The following is an 18,711-nucleotide window of genomic DNA, read 5'->3' on the forward strand; positions in this document are numbered from 1 at the left end:
CTCAGCAGAGGGCTCAGCAGAGGGCTCAGCAGAGGGCTCAGCAGAGGGCTCAGCATAGAGCTCAGCAGAGGGCTCAGCATAGAGCTCAGCAGAGGGCTCAGCATAGAGCTCAGCAGAGGGCTCAGCATAGAGCTCAGCAGAGGGCTCAGCATAGAGCTCAGCAGAGGGCTCAGCATAGAGCTCAGCAGAGGGCTCAGCATAGAGCTCAGCAGAGGGCTCAGCATAGAGCTCAGCATAGAGCTCAGCATAGAGCTCAGCAGAGGGCTCAGCATAGAGCTCAGCATAGAGCTCAGCATAGAGCTCAGCAGAGGGCTCAGCATAGAGCTCAGCAGAGGGCTCAGCATAGAGCTCAGCAGAGGGCTCAGCATAGAGCTCAGCAGAGGGCTCAGCATAGAGCTCAGCAGAGGGCTCAGCATAGAGCTCAGCAGAGGGCTCAGCATAGAGCTCAGCAGAGGGCTCAGCAGAGGGCTCAGCATAGAGCTCAGCAGAGGGCTCAGCATAGAGCTCAGCAGAGGGCTCAGCATAGAGCTCAGCAGAGGGCTCAGCATAGAGCTCAGCAGAGGGCTCAGCAGAGGGCTCAGCATAGAGCTCAGCAGAGGGCTCAGCATAGAGCTCAGCAGAGGGCTCAGCATAGAGCTCAGCAGAGGGCTCAGCATAGAGCTCAGCAGAGGGCTCAGCATAGAGCTCAGCATAGAGCTCAGCAGAGGGCTCAGCAGAGGGATCAGCATAGAGCTCAGCAGAGGGCTCAGCAGAGGGATCAGCATAGAGCTCAGCAGAGGGCTCAGCATAGAGCTCAGCATAGAGCTCAGCAGAGGGCTCAGCAGAGGGATCAGCATAGAGCTCAGCAGAGGGCTCAGCAGAGGGCTCAGCATAGAGCTCAGCAGAGGGCTCAGCATAGAGCTCAGCAGAGGGCTCAGCATAGAGCTCAGCATAGAGCTCAGCAGAGGGCTCAGCAGAGGGATCAGCATAGAGCTCAGCAGAGGGCTCAGCAGAGGGCTCAGCATATAGCTCAGCATAGAGCTCAGCAGAGGGCTCAGCAGAGGGCTCAGCAGAGGGCTCAGCATATAGCTCAGCAGAGGGCTCAGCAGAGGGCTCAGCAGAGGGCTCAGCAGATGGCTCAGCAGATGGCTCAGCAGAGGGCTCAGCAGAGGGCTCAGCAGATGGCTCAGCAGACGGCTCAGCAGATGGCTCAGCAGAGGGCTCAGCATATAGCTCAGCAGAGGGCTCAGCAGAGGGCTCAGCAGAGGGCTCAGCAGATGGCTCAGCAGATGGCTCAGCAGAGGGCTCAGCAGAGGGCTCAGCAGATGGCTCAGCAGACGGCTCAGCAGATGGCTCAGCAGAGGGCTCAGCAGAAGGCTCAGCAGAGGGCTCAGCATAGGGCTCAGCAGATGGCTCCCGAGTGGTGCAATAGTCTAAGACACTGCATCTCAGCGCAAGAGGTGACACTACAGTCCCTGGTTTGAATCCAGGCTGCGTCACATCCGGCTGTGAAAAAGGGAGTCCCGTAGGGCGGTGCACAATTGGCCCAGCGTCGTCCGGGTTTGGCTCCTGGGTGGGTAGGGCTGTCGTTGTAAATCAGAATTGGCATTGAGCCGATCAGAGTTGTTGTGAGAGCAGTTTACTTGACAGTGACAAGTGGAAGGAAGCACTCTGGTATCACACATACTTTGTCCTGATAAGTTGGAATGCGCTGTAGCCTATAGTGAACAACAGCCCTGCGTACTGCTAACAGAGTTGTCTATCCAGTGTTGAAATACACTGAGTGTACAAAACATTAAGAACACCTTGAGTTGCACTCCTCAGAACAGCCTCATTTTGACAGGACATGGACTCCACAAGGTGTCGAAAGCGTTCCACAGAGCTGCTGGTCCATGTTGACTCCCAATGCTTCCCACTGTTGTGTCAAGTTGGCTGGATGTCCTTTGAGTGTTGGACCATTCTTGATATACACAGGAAAACTGTTGAGTGTGAAAAACCCAGCATCGTTACAGTTCTTGACACAGTCCGGTGCGCCTGACACCTACTACCAGACCACGTTCAAATTCACTTCAATATTTTGTCTTGGCCCGTTCACCCTCTGAATGACACATATACACAATCCATGTCCCAATTGTCTGGAGTCTTAAAATCCTTCTTTAACCCGTCTCCTCCCCCTTCATCTACACTGATTGACGTGGATTTAACAGGTGGCATCAATAAGGGATCATATCTTTCACCTGGATTCACCTGGTCAGTCTATGTGGAAAGAGCAGGTGTTCCTAATGTTTTGTCCACTCATGTCAGTGTCTGTTAACCCAATTCATGTTACACATTCAAGTGTACAGAATATCTTGGCTACTGTATAACTAGTATTTTCTGAATTATTACAAATTACTAGGCTAGCAGACTATCTTGACTAGTTTAATAATCACCCATGCAATTAGTTGTCCTGGCCGTGGTTGCCATGCTTACGGTGTGACACAGTACAGGCCAAGGCTGTGTGCATTCTAATGCAGTGGCAACCCAGACAGGAGCTGATGAAGAGAAGTCAGGATAAATACCAGGCTAGAGGCTCTGTCTATGTCATAGTGCAATGCATTTGACTGGAGCACTCTGGTCTAAAGTAGTGCACTACATAGGTAATAGGTTGACATAGGGCCCTGGTCTAAAGTAGTGCACTACATAGGCAATAGGTTGTCATAGGGCCCTGGTCTAAAGTAGTGCACTACATAGGCAATAGGGTTCTATAGGGCCCTGGTCTAAAGTAGTGCACTACATAGGCAATAGGGTTCTATAGGGCCCTGGTCTAAAGTAGTGCACTACAAAGACAATAGGGTGCCATAGGGCCCTGGTCTAAAGTAGTGCACTACATAGGCAATAGGGTGACATAGGGCTCTGGTCTAAAGTAGTGCACTACATAGGCAATAGGGTGACATAGGGTTCTGGTCTAAAGTAGTGCACTATATTAGGGAATAGGGTTCTATAGGGCCCTGGTCTAAAGTAGTGCACTACATAGGCAATAGGGTGCCATAGGGCCCTGGTCTAAAGTAGTGCACTATGTAGGCAATAGGGTGTCATAGGGCCCTGGTCTAAAGTAGTGCACTACATAGGCAATAGGGTGCCATAGGGCTCTGGTCTAAAGTAGTGTACTATGTAGGCAATAGGGTGCCATAGGGCTCTGGTCTAAAGTAGTGCACTACATAGGCAATAGGGTGCCATAGGGCTCTGGTCTAAAGTAGTGTACTATGTAGGCAATAGGTTGCTATTTGGGGGAGACTCTGTAAGTATGTATTCACTGAAACTGCTAACTCCTCCACACTATGAATTGTCCTCTTTCCAGTCTCGGAGTGATGCATGTTAGCGCCTGACGGGAATACTGAGGTGACAGGATAAGGGGCAGAACCTGTGGTGGTGCCGCGGGTGTAGGGGACGGGGCAGTGGCACTGGCACCCACACTACAGTGACCCGATGGGCGGAGTGGCAGAGCAGGATAGAAGGGCAGGACTGGCAGGGTGCGGTCTCGAGTGGCAACTGATCGCTTGGTTCGCTCAAATTTCCAATTTCAATTGGAAAAGCAAAGCGGAAGTATGCGCCACTGAGAAGAAACCTTTTGGAGTCCGGGACAAACGGAGAAGAAGGACAAATGCCAGAACCAATAGTGTTCCTTCTCGTTTGACATTGACAGTTCCTCAGTGGCAAAACCACAGCACCAAGAAGACAATCTGCGACCACGGGTCACAACAGAAGATCGACTTTGAACCTGTTTGTTTAAATAAACAACTCCTTTACAACTCCATGCCCATATCTATTGGGTCCCGACTGGAAGAAAGACGTTACAGTTACGCCGCAGCGTTTGGACAACACCGGACGCGGACGACAGAGACACTGAACTTTTACCCCGCTGATGGTACCATAAAACCCATTCGGCTAAAATTGTTGTATTTTTTGGTGGCTTTTATGGACAGTTGCTGTGCACAAGTATGATGTCGTGGATTAGACCGATACAATATTAAAGATTCTGTCCTCTACCCCCCTCCCATCCCTTACCCCGTGGGGGAACAAGACGTATCCAGAGGGAGAGGGTAGCTTGACACACCACGGAGACCTGTGCCACCTTACCACTCCGCGTCGGAGTGCCCGGCCCGGCCGGTCTGGGTGGGATGCGTCGCTCCGTGCTTGTGGGCCTCTTCATGGGGTGCACCCTGCTGCTCGCACCTGTAACGGAGGGCTGTGGGCCGGGGAGGGGATATGGCAAGAGACGTCCGCCGAAGAAGCTCACACCCCTCTCTTATAAGCAGTTCAGCCCAAACGTTGCCGAGAAAACACTGGGCGCCAGTGGCAGACATGAAGGCAAAATAACGAGAAATTCAGAACGGTTCAAAGAGCTCACTCCCAACTATAACCCTGATATTATATTTAAAGATGAGGAGAATACGGCTGCCGATCGACTTATGACCCAGGTGAGGAGCAGGAATGGGGTTTTAAAACGTCATCTGATGTGTTTTTTATCCCACTTTGACAGCGGTAGCAAGGTGACCCGTTAGTCACATTAGACACGCTGTTTATCGTTCGTTTTTAGATCTGGTTTGTACTTTGTTAAATGTTTAAAAACTTTTACTTCAAACTTTATTTTTTTCCCCAGCACTTTCATCTATGTTTTGGTTCAATTGATTTCTGTTGACCGTTCAAAATTAGACTAGCCTACACGTCAATTATGCAATAATAGGCTAGGCTATAACTAGTCTACCTCCTCTAAATGTAGGTTATATTGCAACACTGTAACTAACCTTATTTTAGACTAACTTGTCTCCTGTTTGAGAGCTAAATTAGACTACACATGCAAGTGGACATCAGCAAAATAAAAATGGCGCGAATTTATATGAATTGATAACCGGTTGAATGTTTATTGATCATGACTTGTTCACATCCATTTCAAAACCTTTGCGAATTGACCCTTCAAATGCTCTTGTTACATTTTGAACGGAGAGTGAAATTACGCACCTACCATTACGCACGGATTATGTTTGAATAGCTCGCCGGTTTATTTGCAGACTTGTTCAGCGAAACTGATCTCTTCTAAAAAACAAGACCATGAAGAAACACAAGACATATCATGGCAATAGTTATCTGTATTTTATTGGGAGGCAAACATACAGTAGCACATCGTGTGCAAAGCGAAAACATGTTTATAGCCTACATGTCTACGGCACTTTCACCACTTGTGACAACAGCGCCGATCAAATCAAATTGTACTTGTCACGTACACATATTTAGCAGATGTTATTGCGGGTGTAGCGAACAACTCAACAGCCTTTATGTGTTTAGGATATATAGTCTTTGTATTTAGTTGTTTCCCTGAGAGATTTTCATTCATCGTTGTATCGTATTATTAATGTATATATTTCATTATACATAATTACGTTTTAATTTATATCATTTCATTTGTTCTTCCTTTACGATGTTTTCTCAAGTCTTTTATGTTGTAATTAGTTCATATTTATGCCTACATGCTTAGTCCTACCAATGCTTACAGGTTTTTGTTCTACATGGTTTTGTTCTGTGTAACTGTTGATTTCTATCATTTTTCTCTGTCATAACCATCATGTCTGTTTGTTCTTGTTCTTCTGTGGTTCCATGACAACCATTGACTTTTACTCTAATATCCTATTATGTTAGTCATCCCTCTCTCTCTCTCCTCTCTCTTCTCTCTCTCCCCCAGCGTTGTTAGTCATCCCTCTCTCTCTCTCTTCTCTCTTCTCTCTCTCCCCCAGCGTTGTTAGTCATCCCTCTCTCCTCTCTCTCCTCTCTCTTCTCTCTCTTCCCCAGCGTTGTTAGTCATCCCTCTCTCTCTCTCTCTCTCCTCTCTTCTCTCTCTCCCCCAGCGTTGTTAGTCATCCCTCTCTCCTCTCTCTCCACTCTCCCCCAGCGTTATTAGTCATCCCTCTCTCCACTCTCTCCCCCAGCGTTGTTAGTCATCCCTCTCTCTCCTCTCTCTCCAGCGTTATTAGTCATCCCTCTCTCCACTCTCCCCCAGCGTTGTTAGTCATCCCTCTCTCTCCTCTCTCTCCAGCGTTGTTAGTCATCCCTCTCTCTCCTCTCTCCCCCAGCGTTGTTAGTCATCCCTCTCTCTCCTCTCTCCCCCAGCGTTGTTAGTCATCCCTCTCTATCCTCTCTCTCCAGCGTTGTTAGTCATCCCCTCTCTCCTCTCTCCCCCAGCGTTGTTAGTCATCCCTCTCTCTCCTCTCTCTCCAGCGTTGTTAGTCATCCCTCTCTCCTCTCTCTCCACTCTCTCCCCCAGCGTTATTAGTCATCCCTCTCTCTCCTCTCTCTTCTCTCTCTCCCCCAGCATTGTTAGTCATCCCTCTCTCTCCTCTCTCTCCACTCTCTCCCCCAGCGTTGTTAGTCATCCCTCTCTCTCCTCTCTCTCCTCTCCTCTCCCCCAGCGTTATTAGTCATCCTCTCTCCTCTCTCTCCACTCTCTCTCCCCCAGCGTTATTAGTCATCCCTCTCTCTCCTCTCTCTTCTCTCTCTCCCCCAGCGTTATTAGTCATCCCTCTCTCTCCTCTCTCTCCACTCTCTCCCCCAGCGTTATTAGTCATCCCTCTCTCTCCTCTCTCCACTCTCTCCCCCAGTGTTATTAGTCATCCCTCTCTCTCTCTCTCCTCTCTCTTCTCTCTCTCCCCCAGCGTTATTAGTCATCCCTCTCTCCTCTCTCTTCTCTCTCTCTCCCCCAGTGTTATTAGTCATCCCTCTCTCTCCTCTCTCTCCACTCTCTCCCCCAGCGTTATTAGTCATCCCTCTCTCTCCTCTCTCTTCTCTCTCTCCCCCAGCGCTGTTAGTCATCCCTCTCTCCTCTCTCTCCTCTCTCTCCCCCAGCGTTGTAAAGACAAGCTGAACTCCTTGGCCATCTCTGTGATGAACATGTGGCCTGGGGTGACGCTGAGAGTGACAGAAGGATGGGATGAGGACGGGCACCACTCAGAGGACTCCCTCCATTATGAGGGAAGAGCGGTGGACATCACCACGTCTGACCGGGACAGGAACAAGTACGCCATGCTGGCTCGCCTGGCTGTGGAGGCTGGCTTCGACTGGGTCTATTACGAGTCCAAGGCCCACGTGCACTGCAGTGTCAAATCAGGTAGGGTGACGGGATGACACACACAGAACGCAGCCCTGTATCATATAAGTGAGCCACCTTGCGTGGCAACATGCAGTACATGTGATTGAAGTCTCAGACCGCTCTGGCTCGTTCAGAGATGGTTTCTGTCTGTTGGTGAGAGACAAGACTTCGGCAGGCTAAATGTAGTGGTGATGTTATAACCTTTTTGTTGATTGAGTGACAGTGGTTGAGAGGTTGTAGAGCCCACTACCACCGTTATAGCCCTTCACGGTCAGGGGAGGACAGCAGTGTGAACTTTTATTTATTCATTTATTAATCAAAATGTGTTTTTTGGCAGAAATGCCTTCTAGAACATGTGAACTTCCATGTGTCTGAATAACAAACGTTTACGCCGTCTGTAAATACCAATACAATTGTTCAATTATGAGCCTAGTTGGTTTAGCCACAGAAAAAGTTACCGACCTTTCCCCAAGCCATGATTGGCTGAGATAATGAGTGGGCTGGACATGCCGAGAGATGAGTTTGGATTGGTCTGCCATATAGCAGGAGTTTGAGCTATTTGAGCTGGTCCGTATGTGTCCTGTCTAAAGCATCACGTAGTAAAACTGCATAAGTGTTGCTCTCCACTTTCCAAGTTTTGAAATGAGTTGAATTCGAGTATGATTGCTAAGGAGATAGAGAAAACACCTGTCTCCGGATTACATCTTCAAACTAAAGGGCAACCGTGGCATACGGAGAAGATAGTCTAGCTAGTAATATTTTCAGATGTTGGTTAGGTACAGTGCTTGCAGATTCATGCAGGGTAGTAACATCATGAGTTGGGATTATGGTTCATCGATTAGCTAACTAGCTACATGTCTTGACAAAAGACTCCACTATGCAAGTATCTATTTCAATATAATGTCACTGCGACAACTGTCGATAGACGTTTGTTTTTATTACCAGATTTAAATGTAGATGTTTTCATCACTGGCCAATACCCCATAATGTCAAATTAAGTTAATTAAAAATAAAAAGCTGAAATGTCTTGAGTCTGTAGGCTCTACCCTACAGAGTGCTGTTGAGGCTATTTGTTTAACCTTTATGTAACTTGGCAAGTCAGTTAAGAACAATTTCTTATTTTTCAATGATGGGCTACCCTGACCAAACCCTCCTCTAACCCAGACTATGCTGAGCCAATGACCCCATTAGCAAATTATGTTTTTCAAAAAGGATAAGAAATGAAAATCTGAGATGTCCTGAGTCAATAAGTATTAAAGCCCTTTGTTATGGTAAGGAGCCTGAATACATTCAGGAATACAAATGTGCTTAACAAGTCACATAATAAAGTTGCATGGACTCACTCTGTGTGCAATAATAGTGTTGAACATCTCTGTACCCCACACCTACAATTATCTGTAAAGTCCCTCAGTCGAGCACTGAATTTCAAACACAGATTCAACCATAAAGACCAGGGAGGTTTTCAAATGCCTAGCAAAGAAGGGATCCTATTGCTAGACGGGTAAAAATATATTTTTTAAAGCAGACAATCAATATCCCTTTGAAATCCATTTGAGCATAGTGAAGTTATTAATTACACTTTGGATGGTGTATCAATACGCCAAAGTCACTACAAAGATACAGGCATCCTTCGTAACTCAGTTGCCAGAGAGGAAGGAAACCAGTCAGGGATTTCACCATGAGGCCAAAGGTGACTTTAAAACAGTTACAGAGTTTAATGGCTGTGATAGGAGAAAACTGAGGATGGATCAACAACATTGTAGTTACTCCACAAAACTAACCTAATTGACAGAGTTGAAAAGAAGTAGAGCATAAAAAAATATTCCAATACATCCATCCTGTTTGCAACCAGGATGCATGTTTGGCAAAGCAATTCACTTTTTGTCCTGAATACAAAGTCTTATGTGTGGGACAAATTCAATACAACACATTGCTGAGTGCCACTCTTCATATTTTCAAGCATAGTGGGACTGCATCATGTTATGGGTATGCTTGTAATCGTTAAGGACTCGGGAGTTTTTCAGGATAAAAAATTAACCTAATGGAGCTAAGCACAGGCAAAATCCTAGAGGAAAACCTGGTTCAGTCTGCTTTCCACCAGACACTGGGAGGTGAATTCATCTTTCAGCAGGACAATAACTTAAAACACAAGGCCAAATCTATACTGGCTGGGCGAGTTACAGTTTTGACTTAAATCTACTTGAAAATCTATGGCAAGACCTGAAAACAGTTGTCTAGCAATGATTCACAACCAATTTGACAGAGCTTGAAGAATTTATAAAAGAGTAATGGGCAAATATTGCTCAATTCAGATGTGGAAAGATCTTGGAGACTTACCCAGAAAGACTCAACAACTGTCAAAGGGGATTCTAACATGAATTGACTCAAGGGATTGAATACTTATCTAATCAAGATAAGTCTACAAAGTATTGACTCAGTGGTGTAAATACTTATGGAAATTAGATTTGTTTTAAATTTCAAAAATGACTAAATATGTTTTCTTTCACTTCGTCATTATGGGATATTGTGTGTAGATGAGAAAAACATATATTTAATCAATTTTGAATTCAGGTTGTAACACAACAAAATGGGGAATAAGTCAAGGGGTATGAATACTTTCTGAAAACCCTGTATGCCGACAGAGGAGCACCTTCTATGAAGGAAATTTGAATATCTTTGACCTTCCTTGAGTTGGACCAGAGTTAACAACTTCTTAACTGTAGGACCAGAGATAACAACTTCTTAACTGTAGGACCAGAGATAACAACTTCTTAACTGTAGGACCAGAGATAACAACTTCTTAACTGTAGGACCAGAGATAACAACTTCTTAACTGTAGGACCAGAGATAACAACTTCTTAACTGTAGGACCAGAGATAACAACTTCTTAACTGTAGGACCAGAGATAACAACTTCTTAACTGTAGGACCAGAGATAACAACTTCTTAACTGTAGGACCAGAGATAACAACTTCTTAACTGTAGGACCAGAGTTAACAACTTCTTAACTGTAGGACCAGAGATAACAAGCTTGTGTGTGCAGAGCGGCACAAGAATTAAAATGAAAACATGTCTTACCTTTTGTAGTTAATTAATCCAATGTTTAACATAACACGACCCAGGGTATGATACGTGTCATCCTTCTAACTGTGGATCAAATAGCGATCATTCTGTTCAGGACAAATCAAACCAATACAAATTGTATTTGTCACATGCGCCGAATACAACAGGTGAAATGTTTACTGACTACAAGCCCTGAACCAACAATTCAATTTGAAGAAAAATACTTTTTTAAAAGTTAGATGAAAATACTTTAAAAAAAGTAAGAGTTAAGAATAACAAATAATTAAAGAGCAGCAGTAAATAACAATAGCTAGGCTATATACAGGGGGTACCGGTACAGAGTCAATGTGGAGGCTATATACAGGGGGTACCGGTACAGAGTCAATGTGGAGGCTATATACAGGGGTACCGGTACAGAGTCAATGTGGAGGCTATATACAGGGGGTACCGGTACAGAGTCAATGTGGAGGCTATATACAGGGGGTACCGGTACAGAGTCAATGTGGAGGCTATATACAGGGGGTACCGGTACAGAGTCAATGTGGAGGCTATATACAGGGGGTACCGGTACAGAGTCAATGTGGAGGCTATATACAGGGTGTACCGGTACAGAGTCAATGTGGAGGCTATATACAGGGGGTACCGGTACAGAGTCAATGTGGAGGCTATATACAGGGGGTACCGGTACAGAGTCAATGTGGAGGCTATATACAGGGGATACCGGTACAGAGTCAATGTGGAGGCTATATACAGGGGGTACCGGTACAGAGTCAATGTGGAGGCTATATACAGGGGGTACCGGTACTGAGTCAATGTGGAGGCTATATACAGGGGGTACCGGTACAGAGTCAATGTGGAGGCTACATACAGGGGGTACCGGTACAGGGTCAATGTGGAGACTATATACAGGGGGTACCAGTACAGAGTCAATGTGGAGGCTATATACAGGGGGTACCAGTACAGAGTCAATGTGGAGACTATATACAGGGGGTACCGGTACAGAGTCAGTGTGGAGGCTATATACAGGGGGTACCAGTACAGAGTCAGTGTGGAGACTATATACAGGGGGTACCGGTACAGAGTCAATGTGGAGGCTATATACAAGGGGTACTGGTACCGAGTCAATGTGGAGACTATATACAGTGCGGTATCTGCACAGAGTCAATGTGTGGGGGCACCGGTGTCGAGGTAATTGCATAGATAATAACAGAGAGTAGCAGCAGTGTGTGTGTGTGGGGGGTTCAGGAGTTCAGGAGTCTTATGGCTTGGGGGTAGAAACTGTTTAGAGCCTCTTGGTCCTAGACTTGGTGCTCCGGTACCGCTTGCCATGCGGTAGCAGAGAGAACAGTCTATAACTGGGGTGGCTGGGGTCTTTGACAATTTCTAGGGCCGACCTTAGTTATTAGTAACTACTAATAATTGGATACCGTGAAATTGGGGAGAAAAGGGGGTAAAATAACATTTAAAAAATGGAAATGTGAAGAGCACATTTGGACTCGAGTGGTTTGGGACGAGGTCCTGGTATAGACATCCTGGATGCCCCAGTGATGTACTGGGCCTCACGCATTACCCTCTGTAGTTCCTTGGTGTAGAGGTCCTGGATGGCAGGAAGCTTGGCCCGGTGATGTACTGGGCCGCACGCATTACCCTCTGTAGTTCCTTGGTGTAGAGGTCCTGGATGGCAGGAAGCTTGGCCCAGTGATGTATTGGGCCGTACTACGTACCCTCTGTAGTGCCTTGGTGTAGAGGTCCTGGATGTCAGGAAGCTTGGCCCGGTGATGTACTGGGCCGTACTACGTACCCTCTGTAGTGCCTTGGTGTAGAGGTCCTGGATGGCAGGAAGCTTGGCCCAGTGATGTATTGGGCCGTACTACGTACCCTCTGTAGTGCCTTGGTGTAGAGGTCCTGGATGGCAGGAAGCTTGGCCCGGTGATGTACTGGGCCGCACGCATTACCCTCTGTAGTTCCTTGCGGTTGGAGGCCGAGCAGTTTCCATACCATACCATACGAATTTTACCCCCTTTTCTCCCCAATTTCGTGGTATCCTATTGTTAGTAGTTACTATCTTGTCTCATCGCTACAACTTCCGTACGGGCTCGGGAGAGACGAAGGTCGAGAGCCATGAAACACTGTGCACCTGGCGACCTGGTTAGCGTGTACTGCGCCCGGCCCGCCACAGGAGTCGCTGGTGCGCGATGAGACAAGGATATCCTTACCGGCCAAACCCTCCCCTAACCCGGACGACGCTAGGCCAATTGTGCGTCGCCCCACGGACCTCCCGGTCGCGGCCGGCTGCGACAGAGCCTGCGATCGAACCCAGAGTCTCTGGTTGCACAGCTAGCACTGCGATGCAGGCGACTTAGACCACTGCGCCACCCGGGAGGTCCCCTGTAAAACCTTTTTTGAGGATCTTAGGACCCAAATATTTTTCGTTTCCTGAGGGAAATAGGCTTATGTCGTCTTCATGGTGAAAGAAGGCGGTGATTGAGATGTATAGAACCCAGGGTATAACAGCATGTCATACTTGTAACTGTGGATCTAACAAAGCGATAATAACTGTTGATATTGTAAATGTCATGAAGTTTTCTTGTATGACATTAAAGCTGTGTTTATTATAACTCTCTACGTCTCATCATTACAGGACAAAGTCTCATCTTAAAACTTCTTTCGAGATATTAAAACATTCCCCTCACTCAGATAACAACAAATGCTCAAAAGTTGCCCAAATAAGGGGGAGGGATGGGGTTATCTTGTCAAGTAGAGGATCTGTGATCTGTTGAGGATCCCAGAAGATACACACAAATCAGGATTTTCTCTGAGAGGATAATTGTGATGATACTCTCTGAGTATTTTGTTTGTCTGTGTGGATTGTCTTGTTTTCACAATGCTCTTAAGTTTAAAACCCGGAGTAGTTGTCTGAAGCAGTTTACAGTAGGTCAGAGAGGTTAGTGGAGGGAGAGGCCCCACTCTAAGAGCCGGTGACAGTTAACTGATTAACTTTCTCTGTTTGTCCCCCTCCCTTTGTCGTGTTTTCAATCAGTCCTCCGTGATCTCCCTGGTCTCCTTGCTCACCTTTCTCAAATATCTAATCTAATCAAGTCTTATCACTTGGCCTTGGTCCTTAACCGTTCCCAAATATTAGTGTTTTGACCCAGTGAAGACTTGAAACTGCCATTCGAGTGTCTTAGGCTGCGTGCAAAATGGTATTCCCTACAGAGTGCACTATTTTTTGTCCCTGATCCGTGTAGGGAATAGGGTACCACTTGGAATACCGCCTTTACCTGTTCTGTGACTAGAGAACAGAGAGACTTTCTGACTCATGTCAGTGGAAGTTGAGATTTACTCATTGGGTTACTCATTAAGCTGGTAATGCATTTGCCCTGAATTTTTGAGCAAAGTTAAAGTTGAAAAGGAGAGATAGTTGTTTCAGTGGAAGGTTGTTTTTTTCAAGGAGTATGTGTTTAGATGAAGAGTGTGTGTGTGTGTGTGTGTGTGTGTGTGTGTGTGTGTGTGTGTGTGTGTGTGTGTGTGTGTGTGTGTGTGTGTGTGTATGTGTGTGTGTGTGTGTGTGTGTATGTGTGTGTGCGGGCATACACATGCATGTGTTCTTGCTTGTGTGCAACATAACTACCTGCGTACGTGTATTGACAGAGACCCCTTCAAGTCTTCAAAAGCTATAATGTCGACCTCAATCGAAAAGGTCTTGGTGTTTCCCTGAATGTTAAACACAAAACAATCATGGAATGTACGTGACTAAGGTATCATAGACCAACCCACTGGCCTATTGATGGAACCTCTTTATGTCAGTTTAACTTCAGGTCTTGTGTCAAAGTCTACAGTTCTTAACAGAGTGTCCTCAATACGTCTGTCTGTCTGTCTGTCTGTCTGTCTGTCTGTCTGTCTGTCTGTCTGTCTGTCTGTCTGTCTGTCTGTCTGTCTGTCTGTCTGTCTGTCTGTCTGTCTGTCTGTCTCTCTCTCTCTCTCTCTCTTCTCTCTCTCTCTCTTCTCTCTCTATCTCTCTTCTCTCTCTCTCAGAGCACTCAGTAGCAGCTAAGACCGGGGGTTGTTTCCCGGGTCGTTCCCTGGTGACGCTGGAAGATGGGAGCAGCAGGGCGGTTCAGGACCTCCAGCCGGGTGACCGTGTCCTGTCCTCCTCGGGGGTTGATGGGAGCGGAGGAGAGCTCATCTACAGTGAGTTCCTGACCTTCCTGGACCACGAGCCTGCAGCCAGGAAACAGTTCTACATGTTGGGAACAGAGACGGGAGCAAACCTGACCCTCACCGCGGCTCATCTTGTGTTCGTGACCGAGGGTAACTGTTCAGTGGGGGAGTCGTCCAAGGGGGTTGTCACGCGGACTATGTACGCCAGCGACGTACGGCCAGGGCAGTGTGTGCTGACTGCAGGTGGAGACAAGGGACCACAAGGCCACCTCTCCCCAGTCGCCTGGATCCACATCCAGGTGGACACCGGGGCCTTCGCCCCCCTGACACGCCACGGCTCACTGGTGGTGGACGGCGTTTTAGCCTCGTGCTACGCTGCTATGGACCAGCACCACCTAGCCCACTGGGCATTTGGTCCCCTCCGCCTGCTGTACAGCTGGACTGGGCTAGGGACTATACAAGGAGACGGACTACACTGGTACTCACGGGTCCTGTATTGGATAGGAACCTTCCTACTGGACCCTGGACACTTCCACCCCTGGGGGGTGGTCACAAATGATGTGGAGAGATAGAGAGTGAGAACAGAGAGACAGGGTAGAAAAAAGAGAGAACAGAGAGACAGGGTAGAGAACAGAGAGACAGGGTAGAGAACAGAGAGAACAGAGAGACAGGGTAGAGAACAGAGAGAACAGAGAGACAGGGTAGAGAACAGAGAGAACAGAGAGAACAGAGAGACAGGGTAGAGAACAGAGAGACAGGGTAGAGAACAGAGAGAACAGAGAGACAGGGTAGAGAACAGAGAGAACAGAGAGAACAGAGAGACAGGGTAGAGAACAGAGAGAACAGAGAGAACAGAGAGACAGGGTAGAGAACAGAGAGAACAGAGAGACAGGGTAGAGAACAGAGAGAACAGAGAGAACAGAGAGACAGGGTAGAGAACAGAGAGACAGGGTAGAGAACAGAGAGAACAGAGAGACAGGGTAGAGAACAGAGAGAACAGAGAGACAGGGTAGAGAACAGAGAGAACAGAGAGACAGGGTAGAGACCAGAGAGAACAGGGTAGAGAACAGAGAGACAGGGTAGAGAACAGAGACACAGGGTAGAGAACAGAGAGAGAGAGGGTAGAGAACAGAGAGACAGGGTAGAGAACAGAGAGACAGGGTAGAGAACAGAGAGACAGGGTAGAGAACAGAGAGAACAGAGAGAACAGAGAGAACAGAGAGACAGGGTAGAGACCAGAGAGAACAGAGAGAACAGAGAGACAGGGTAGAGACCAGAGAGACAGGGTAGAGAACAGAGAGAACAGAGAGACAGGGTAGAGAACAGAGAGAACAGAGAGAACAGAGAGACAGGGTAGAGAACAGAGAGAACAGAGAGACAGGGTAGAGAACAGAGAGACAGGGTAGAGAACAGAGAGACAGGGTAGAGAACAGAGAGAACAGAGAGACAGGGTAGAGACCAGAGAGAACAGAGATACAGGGTAGAGAACAGAGAGACAGGGTAGAGAACAGAGAGAACAGACAGACAGGGTAGAGCACAGAGAGACAGGGTAGAGAACAGAGAGAACAGAGAGAACAGAGAGACAGGGTAGAGACCAGAGAGACAGGGTAGAGAACAGAGAGAACAGAGAGACTGGGTAGAGAACAGAGAGAACAGAGAGAACAGAGAGACAGGGTAGAGACCAGAGAGACAGGTAGAGAACAGAGAGACAGGGTAGAGAACAGAGAGAACAGAGAGACAGGGTAGAGACCAGAGAGACAGGGTAGAGAACAGAGAGACAGGTAGAGAACAGAGAGACAGGGTAGAGAACAGAGAGACAGGTAGAGAACAGAGAGACAGGTAGAGAACAGAGAGACAGGGTAGAGAACAGAGAGACCAGAGAGACAGGGTAGAGACCAGAGAGACAGGGTAGAGAACAGAGAGACAGGTAGAGAACAGAGAGACAGGTAGAGAACAGAGAGACAGGTAGAGAACAGAGAGACAGGGTAGAGAACAGAGAGACAGGTAGAGAACAGAGAGACAGGTAGAGAACAGAGAGACAGGGTAGAGAACAGAGAGAACAGAGAGACAGGTAGAGAACAGGGTAGAGAACAGAGAGACAGGGTAGAGAACAGAGAGACAGGTAGAGAACAGAGAGACAGGGTAGAGAACAGAGAGACAGGTAGAGAACAGAGAGACAGGGTAGAGAACAGGGAGAACAGAGAGACAGGGAAGAGAACAGAGAGACAGGGTAAAGAACAGAGAGACAGGGTAGAGAACAGAGAGACAGGGTAAAGAACAGAGAGACAGGGTAGAGAACAGAGAGACAGGGTAGAGAACAGAGACACAGGGTAGAGAACAGAGAGACAGGGTAGAGAACAGAGAGACAGGGTAAAGAACAGAGAGAACAGAGAGACAGGGTAGAGAACAGAGAGAGTGAATACAAGTCTGTGTATATAAAGGTGTAATAAAAGTTGTGGAAGCCCGTAACAGATTACTGTAGCAGCTTCCTGACACTTTTCACAGAGTTATGCATTAGAGCCCAGGGAGAAACTTTAGACCCAATCATCCTTATTGAATTGAAGCATTTTCAACCATATGCCTTCCTTTTCTCAGGACCACACTAGTCCTAGACACACAACACTGATATATGAACACATACACACTAGTCCTAGACACACAACACTGATATATGAACACATACACACTAGTCCTAGACACACAACACTGATGTATGAACACATACACACTAGTCCTAGACACACAACACTGATATATGAACACATACACACTAGTCCTAGACACACAACACTGATATATGAACACATACACACTAGTCCTAGACACACAACACTGATATATGAACACATACACACTAGTCCTAGACACACAACACTGATATATGAACACATACACACTAGTCCTAGACACACAACACTGATATATGAACACATACACACTAGTCCTAGACACACAACACTGATATATGAACACATACACACTAGTCCTAGACACACAACACTGATATATGAACACATACACACTAGTCCTAGACACACAACACTGATATATGAACACATACACACTAGTCCTAGACACACAACACTGATATATGAACACATACACACTAGTCCTAGACACACAACACTGATATATGAACACATACACACTAGTCCTAGACACACAACACTGATATATGAACACATACACACTAGTCCTAGACACACAACACTGATATATGAACACATACACACTAGTCCTAGACACACAACACTGATATATGAACACATACACACACTGCATATAGACACAGCATACAGACACTGCATATAGACACTACACACACAAACTGCATACACACTGTATATAGACACTACACACACATTGCATACACACACTGCATATAGACACAGCATACACACACTACACACAAACTGCATACAGACACTGCATACACCCACTGCATACAGACAACTGCATACACCCACTGCATACAGACACTGCATACACACACTGCATACAGACACTACATACACCTGGGGCGGCAGGTAGCCTAGGGATTAGAGTGTTGGACTAGTAACCGAAAGGTTGCAAGATCAAATCCCTGAGCTGACAAGGTAAAAATCTGTCATTCTGCCCCTGAACAAGGCAGTTAACCCACTGTTCCTAGACCAGTTAACCCACTGTTTCCTGGTAGGCCGTCATTGTAAATAATAATTTGTTCTTAACTGACTTGCCTCATTAAATAAAGTTTAAATAAGTGGAGCGAAGGGAAGGAGGAGCGACAGAGGGGAAGGAATTCAGGAGCATTCCAGAAGTTCTGTTTTCTAATCACAAATTTATTAAAGGATTCATTCATTTTCAGAGAAAGATATGTTTACCTATCTAGCACAGAACCCATTGGTGTTTACCTATCTAGTACAGAACCCATTGGTGTTTACCTATCTAGTACAGAACCCATTGGTGTTTACCTAGCTAGTACAGAACCCATTGGTGTTTACCTATCTAGTACAGAACCCATTGGTGTTTACCTATCTAGTACAGAACCCATTGGTGTTTACCTATCTAGTACAGAACCCATTGGTGTTTACCTATCTAGTACAGAACCCATTGGTGTTTACCTATCTAGTACAGAACCCATTGGTGTTTACCTATCTAGCACAGAACCCATTGGTGTTTACCTATCTAGTACAGAACCCATTGGTGTTTACCTATCTAGTACAGAACCCATTGGTGTTTACCTATCTAGTACAGAACCCATTGGTGTTTACCTATCTAGTACAGAACCCATTGGTGTTTACCTATCTAGTACAGAACCCATTGGTGTTTACCTATCTAGTACAGAACCCATTGGTGTTTACCTATCTAGTACAGAACCCATTGGTGTTTACCTATCTAGTACAGAACCCA

General features: G+C 46.6%; 2 protein-coding genes across 2 annotated transcripts in view; one reads left to right on the forward strand and one right to left on the reverse strand.

Moving 5' to 3' along the window:
* LOC121846248 (coiled-coil domain-containing protein 8 homolog) overlaps window positions 1-3,902 on the reverse strand; it is an 11,022-nt gene extending 7,120 nt beyond the window's left edge. Inside the window, exons 1-2 of the mRNA XM_042320111.1 lie at window positions 3,891-3,902; window positions 1-1,392 (exon numbers count right to left, since the gene is read on the reverse strand). The exon at window positions 1-1,392 is cut by the window's left edge and continues 48 nt beyond it. Coding sequence (XP_042176045.1) covers window positions 1-1,392; window positions 3,891-3,902 — 1,404 coding nt within the window. The remainder of the gene's footprint in view (window positions 1,393-3,890) is intronic.
* Window positions 3,436-14,959, forward strand: LOC112237908 (indian hedgehog B protein-like). The gene is made up of 3 exons (XM_024406503.2): window positions 3,436-4,439; window positions 6,856-7,117; window positions 14,197-14,959. Exons 1-3 carry the CDS (start codon window positions 4,140-4,142, stop codon window positions 14,892-14,894), a joined length of 1,260 nt encoding a protein of 419 aa, XP_024262271.1. The 5' UTR covers window positions 3,436-4,139; the 3' UTR covers window positions 14,895-14,959.
* The last annotated feature ends 3,752 nt before the right edge of the window (window positions 14,960-18,711 follow it).

This window comes from Oncorhynchus tshawytscha, linkage group LG03, assembly GCF_018296145.1.
Source record: "Oncorhynchus tshawytscha isolate Ot180627B linkage group LG03, Otsh_v2.0, whole genome shotgun sequence".
Lineage (NCBI taxonomy): Eukaryota > Metazoa > Chordata > Actinopteri > Salmoniformes > Salmonidae > Oncorhynchus > Oncorhynchus tshawytscha.